The 7,191-nt window shown below is 32.7% G+C and overlaps 1 protein-coding gene across 1 annotated transcript; it reads right to left on the reverse strand.

The window, feature by feature from the left end:
* Window positions 1-458: 458 nt before the first annotated feature.
* Window positions 459-1,064, reverse strand: SmF (small ribonucleoprotein particle protein SmF). The gene is made up of 2 exons (XM_073973489.1): window positions 753-1,064; window positions 459-691 (listed from the first exon to the last, which is right to left on the reverse strand). Exons 1-2 carry the CDS (start codon window positions 925-927, stop codon window positions 600-602), a joined length of 267 nt encoding a protein of 88 aa, XP_073829590.1. The 5' UTR covers window positions 928-1,064; the 3' UTR covers window positions 459-599.
* Window positions 1,065-7,191: the final 6,127 nt, after the last annotated feature.

A 7,191-nucleotide genomic window follows, 5' to 3' on the forward strand; every position in this document is an offset into this window, starting at 1 on the left:
ACAACAATATCATAATATGGTTGTGGTAATAATAAAATAGATTGGCTTTTAAATGTTTGAACTACCGATTACTGCCATAATATAAAGAGGTGGCACCCTACACCTTGTTATGAATGAGATCGTTTCTTTCTCGAATTAGTAACAAGGTTTTGGGATATTACTCGGTTCGTTTTAAAACGATTACCGTAACTTGCAAGGCTCATATCAGTTAATCAAAGACTATATGATTAATATTCTAAACTGATTCGAGATGCGTTTAAAATGTCGTTGTTGTAAACTCAAAAAGTATTTGGACCCTGTTCTTAAGTGAAGTGCATCCACTGTGAGCGTTTCTGCATTATCAGAAATTGTATTGCTTTATTCATTTCTCATAACCGGGTGAGTTCTTTATGGCACGGAATCAATATTCTATAAGTTAACAACTCTTTAAAAACCCTTTTTAAGCAAAAATAGATATGTTTAAGTCTTTTGGTTTTGTATTTATTACAAAATTAATTATTTTAAAATTTATAATTCAAAATATTATACATGAATATATACGTAACACTAGTGGTACTACCATTATAAACTATTGACCATAATAAATGGTTTGTACTTTATTAGTCTCTCATTTCACCTTCTTCATCTTCATCATCGACACCTTTAATATACAAGACGTTGTTGCAACGTATCAAAACCTCTCCCAAGTTTCCTATAACAACGATTAAATGTTCATTTAAATTTCCAAATACATAGTAGTTCTTATACACAACCTGTAACTTGTCCATCAATGTGTTCCTCAGTATTGGCCAACTGCATGTTCATATATCCATCCACAGACACCAGATAACCTTTATATTCATGTCCCCATTTAAGTTTGATTATCACAGCTTTTCCTGTTAAACCATTAAGGAATGGTTTTGGATTAATTGGCATAGCAGCAGACATTTTGGTTAATTTATTTTCTTTTATTTATTAAAATGGATGGAAAAGTAGAAAGAACGCGTCTCGGAAAACGTTTTGCAAAACAACAAATCTATGCCGATGTCAAGCTAGCGGCAGTGTTGTATAAAAGTGTAGTAGTATACAAGAGTTGTATAGTTCATAAACGAACTAGTTCAATAGAACGATTCATTGAAAAGAGCGTATGAACTAGATCAGTCGTCGGCCGAACGATAAGCTGGCAAACCATCGATATTCCTAACATAAAGCGGGGTACACACGATCAGTTTTGAATGACAGCTTTGCGGTTGCATGCTAGTGTGGCCGTTCATTTTTGTCATTCATCATGCAACCACGGAATATTTTGTGGTTGCTGGACGGTTGGACAGTTATCGATAATTGCAAAAAATCGTCATTCAAAACTGACAATGTGTACTGTACTTTAGATATTTTCGATATAATGTTTTAAAATATCGATTGCTATCGATATTATCATTAAGTTGTCATCGCCATTAATTTGGAGATCAAAATGGCGGAAATGTCAATGATTTTCATGAAATTATGCAAAAGTAGTTCACAGAAATGTAAAGGAGAATAAACTTTTATTTTATAAAAAATGTAAAAAAAATATATTTTATTTTACCGAAAAATGTGTACGTCTTACTACGGACTTACTTTCACACACACACATAACCGAAAAGCGGCGAAATTTCTATTTATTTCAATGGATTTCAGGTTAGGGGTTTTTATTCCGATAATATCGATAGGCAAAACTATCTATCGATATTGAATTTTTAAATAATAATCGATATTATCGATAGTGACATCGATTTTTTGACAGCTCTACCGAACGATCCACTTTTCTGTCAATTCAGGTAGATACATACACAACATTTTCCGAGAAAAAGTTGAAAAAGAGTTATTTTTGTTTGATGAGACAGAAAATACCATCTGATCGAACGTGAACTGCTAAAATAAGTTATTGTAAATTAAATTCTCATACATAACACAAAAAATGTTGACATTTTACGTCTACAAAATTAAGTTTATTTATTTTCTTTTTTCGAGATACATCTACCTGTTTCTGTACAGTTTAACATTTCTCATGGTACAAATACACATGTAGCCGCATCAGCAATTGTTGACAACATAAGATGTCAAGATTTGACATCAATTCAATGCAATTGACACATTATGTTACCATCAGCTGGCATGATAATGCTACCTGTATTATTGTACCATGACATTTCTATACCTCACAGCGAATTAAAATGACAAATATGAATTTTGACAGCTCAAATCGAAATAATCTGATTTTGCTGGGGGACCTGTTATTGGGCCATGTCACCTAGAAACTGACAATTGCCGCAAGTAAACTCGCCTAATGTAAATTAGGACTTTCTACGCGCAGTTATCTATGAGTTCATAGATATCTCCCGTTTAAAGGGGTGTTTACACTATCTATCAATGTTATATGAGCTGTCACTTCTTGTATCCATTCATCATCCTTTGTGTTTGTCAAAGTCCATACCACTTTTAGTTTTTGCGTTCACATTAGCATACAATTTCATATGACCACAAAATATAAATCACGCAAATAACACAATTTATATTGTTAAAAACTTTAATCTCGCTCACGTTTTCGTTTTCTTTACCTATTTCCTTCATTTTTGGTAAAATTGTTTTCGTCTAACAATTAATTTCTCAACTGCATACGAAAATACATTACCGAATAGAGCGTTCCCTAAATGAAAAATTTACATATGAGTTGCCACATCATTTTGATAGATAAACATTTTCATATTGGTCACACTATGCGACAACATTCACAGGTAGCAAATTTGACATCTCATATGACATTCATAGATAGTGTAAACACCTCTTAAGCTAAATTTTATAATTTCAACTCGTAGGTAACGTTATCGTGCCAAAAACGGCCGTGTTACTTGTGTTAAAAGATGTAAAACACGTCTATGTTGCAATGATTTTGCGAAATCATGAATGAAAATCACCAGTGTTACCACATGATTTCAAAATTTACACGCCTCGGTAAATGGCACGTAGAAATTACCAAACGCGTAGGAAAGATAACTAATACGTAGCTACCTACCCGGTTATGGGTACTTTACATGGTATGTTTTTTACATATGAGTTGTCACTTCTCCCATACAATATGTATATGCAAAGTGACAACTCATATGTAAAAAACATATCGTGTAAAGTACCCATTACCTTGGCGTTGAAATTACGGGCATAAGTGAAGCCTTCGTGATGTAATGAGTTTTGTTTATGTTTTGGATCAATAGGCCTGTTCGATAATTTCGCAAGTAAAAAGTATTTACAAGTTCTTACAACTACTTCTCATTTCTCGAACAGCATTTTGTAAAAGTTTGTACCAATTTGTACAAACTTTTGTGTTATCGAACAGACCTAATGTGAAGTATCAACCCCCATTGTAATAAGTTCATATTTATATTAACCAAAGACATAAATACAACTAAGACTAGACAAAATGCATGCAACAAAAAAATGTTTACGAAACTTTGTATAGAAACATTACCCTTAACAGGTTGCAGTTAATTCAAAATCGCAACCAAGGAGGAACATTTCATGTAATGGTATCAGAAACGAAATTTATAAATTCAAGGATCTATTCACGAATAATTATATGTCAATTGGATCGGTAAATTCGGCTAAATACGTAAAAATGTATAAAAGAAAAAAATCCCGTACTTTATAAAGTGGTAAAAGTTGTAAAAGTCGTAAACGATTTTCATATAAATTTTGTGTACGGGAACGCAAAATGTGTAAAAGTGGTAAAAATTGTAAAAACTTTTTAGTTCTGGAACAGAGCTATTATGTTAAATTGAAAAGCCATTCACTGAAGAATGATAGCAAAAAAATGTCTTATCTTGTTGTATTTATGTCTTTGTATTAACCAATTTTCCTTGCGGTTATTGACAGTTTGAAGGAGAGGGAGATGAGGCATATGGTAACCCATTGCCTCTCAACACCCTCTCTCATCAACAAACTGACAATTGCCGCAAGGGAAATTGCCTAATGTAAATATGAACTAAAATTAATTTCTACATAAAGAACATTTTATTTATTTTTTTGTATGACTTCAGCTGTTGCTGTTCTATGAAAATTTGAAATTAAAGTCTTAAGCGCTCGGCACATACGATGCGTTGAGCGTCGCGCTACAACAACCACATGAAAAATGTGTAAGTGATGCCAAGTTTTTTGAAAAACAACAACATGGCTGGCGCATTAAAGTTAAACATAATTTAACTTTTTTAGGACATCGCATGTCCCAACGTGTCACTAAACGGACCGTATGTGCCGAGCGCTTTATAGCTGGTTTATACTTATGCTCCGAAATCCACTGGATTTTACGAAATCCTGAAATACACCCCGTTTTTTACACTTATACTATATTTACATTTACGAAATCCAATCGATTTCAACTGTCAATTCCATTGCTCAAACGTCAAATGAAATCCAATCGATTTCAGATGAGTTTTCATTTAACGTATACACAAATTGACAGATGAAATCGAGTGGATTTCGAAAATGTAAACATAAGGTGTGTCTTTTTACGTGATAATTTGTAATAATTATTACGAAATGTTACTAAATGCTGTCTTTTTACACAAAAGTTCAGTAAAAGAGAGCGAAGTGAGAGAACAAGTTTGACAGTTGTTTGCTGAGAAATTGCTAAAAGTTGCTGAAAGAATTTTTCCCAGCAACCTTTAGCAAGTCGATCAGCTGTTTTTTAATCATCTGCAAATGGTCAGCTGCTCAATGTTTATCTTATTTTTTGTGGAAAAATACTATAAATATTACGACTCAGGTTTATTTATTGATTATTTTATTAATATATTAATTATTTTCTATTTATTTTGCTTAAAATTGAAGAACTTTTTCATTGCTTTGGAGTTATTTTTTCGTTCATGCATTGGCGCCAATGTTTTTGTTGGTTATAAATTGTTATCTTGCTAAAGTTTACTAAATGCTGTCTTTTAACTTTTTTCTCTATTTTCGTATCAAAGAGTAAAATCTCTCTTACTCTCTGAAAAGAAGTTACTGAATAATTATTACTGAAAAAGTAAAAAGACACAACTATAGTATTAATTTATGTTGATTTCAAACATATTCAATAATCAAGGTAGGGAACGGAGAAATGGCGGAAAAATAAAAAAGTGGAACAAATGTCAAAGTCGGCGTATCAGCCAATCCGAAGCCGGTAAACATATTGCACATTATTGCTGGCCCAAAATTTATCGTGTAAAAAGTTTCTACAGAGAAAGCTATGCAGCGCCATTTTTGTTCATAGAGAAGTTAAAATTTTGCACCTTTTTTGGTGTACGGGAACGCATTTTGGGGGAAAATTTGCAAAATGTGTAAAAACTTTTGAGCTCTGGAACGAAGCTAAAGTTGTGTTCCACAGCTTGCAAAATAGTACGACTTGCACATTTTTTTGCTGTTTTGAGCTAGAAATGCGTTCCTGTACTAAAATCGCACATCTCTTTATACCAAAATGGAGCAGAATAACATTTACAGTATAGCCGTAATTTTTCAGGAGATTCCTCTACCTTCCCTGCCAGTCCTTGGTTTTGGCTGGCTTACGTGTTTCAAGAAATCTATTATTTCTATATTTTTTTTTTTTGACTTTTGCACATTATTTCAACTATATTCAACTAAATATTCAAAAATAAGCAAATTTTTCTTTTATTTCTGCTGTTTTTATAATGAAATAAGACCAGTTTTCTCTTTTCTAGGATAGAGTTTTTCCTTAGCACTAAATTTTAATTCTAAATAGTTCTAAAATACTGAGGTGTTATTATTGGTGAAATTGAAAACCGAATATTTTTGACATTCACTGTATATTTACCACAGAAACTCCGGACGTGACAAGGAGACTTCTATCACATCTTTTTTTATCGACGAGTCTTAATGACTGTCTAGCGACCCCACTTCGCTGAATTACTCAAAAATGTAGCCTACAGGCGTGATTACCATTTTACGGCGGCAAGGACTTCTTAAATCCTCAAAACTTCGCAAGAGAAATTTAATATCACATCCCGCAGACCACTCAGAGCTACGGTTATAGTCCCCAGGATTTAAAAAAGTGTCAATTTGAGCTCCCAATCAGTTTTTGATACGTCGCAACTTCTCATTGTGTTTGTTTCTGTGTTTATCAGGTTTATTACGACTACAATCCTTTTTTTCAATGAATATTCAGTTATGTGCGTATGTATTCTTTGGAATTTGTCAAAATTGGAATTTTAAAAAATAAACGTAACAAAATAACTATAGGGGCGTCTTTTTACTCACTAAATGTTGCTGAAAATTTTTTTCAGCAACTTTTCCTTTATACTACTGTCAAAATCTGCAACATTAGTAATAATTAGGGGTGTCTTTTTACTTAACATTTTTTTTCGGCAATTTTTCCTTTATACAAATGTCAAAATCTGCAACATTAGTAATAATTATTACTAATTATCACGTAAAAAGACACAGCTAATATTAATAACTAAGCGGAGTTTACACTATCTATCAATATCGTGTGAGATGTCAAATTTGCTCCGTGCGAATGTTGCACACATAGTGTGACCACTATGAAAAATTTCATCTATCAAAATGGTGCGGCAACTCATATGTAATTTTTCATTTAGGTGTTTTCTGGCAGGCGCAAAAAATAATTGAAAAACAAAATCTTTTAAACAAGAAAATGGATCACGCCAATGAAAAGGTACGCTATTTCTTTATCATCGGTTGCTAAACTCATTTTTCTTCAAAAATTAAGATTTGCTACTCAACAATAAATGTAAACAATGAGAAAAAGCAGCTGTTTTTATATTTTTAGGTTATGTCATATGAAAATAATATTAGCAGGTATGAACGCACAAATGGAAAGTTGTATGGATGACGCCAATTTTGACAAACATAGAGAATGTCGAATGGATGAAATAAGTGACAGCTCATATGACATTGATAGATAATGTAAACACCGCTTTATCATGTAAAAAGACACAGCTTATGATACAAGTTTGTCACCAAAAGAAAAAAATTATAATCAGCTGTGAGCTCTGCCATACCTTTCTTATTATACCATGCTCAGTCCACACTAGAGCGATATCATTGAAATAATTTCATGAAATTAGGAGTTCTTAGATCGAATTCCCCACTACAACAGTTTCATAAAATAACTATAGTATGAAACTCGATCTAAAGGCCTGGGTACATAAACTACCTCGCATGATTGCC

This window comes from Musca autumnalis, unplaced genomic scaffold (assembly GCF_047663935.1).
Source record: "Musca autumnalis isolate F117 unplaced genomic scaffold, ASM4766393v1 scaffold_3, whole genome shotgun sequence".
Taxonomy (NCBI): Eukaryota; Metazoa; Arthropoda; class Insecta; order Diptera; family Muscidae; genus Musca; species Musca autumnalis.

Bases quoted from the DNA above. Each gene is read 5' to 3' on its own strand.
- SmF (XM_073973489.1), bottom strand. From the start codon at position 927: ATGTCTGCTGCTATGCCAATTAATCCAAAACCATTCCTTAATGGTTTA. The intron at 692-752 runs GTTGTGTATAAG...TCGTTGTTATAG, and splicing joins CATTGATGGACAAGTTACAG to GAAACTTGGGAGAGGTTTTG.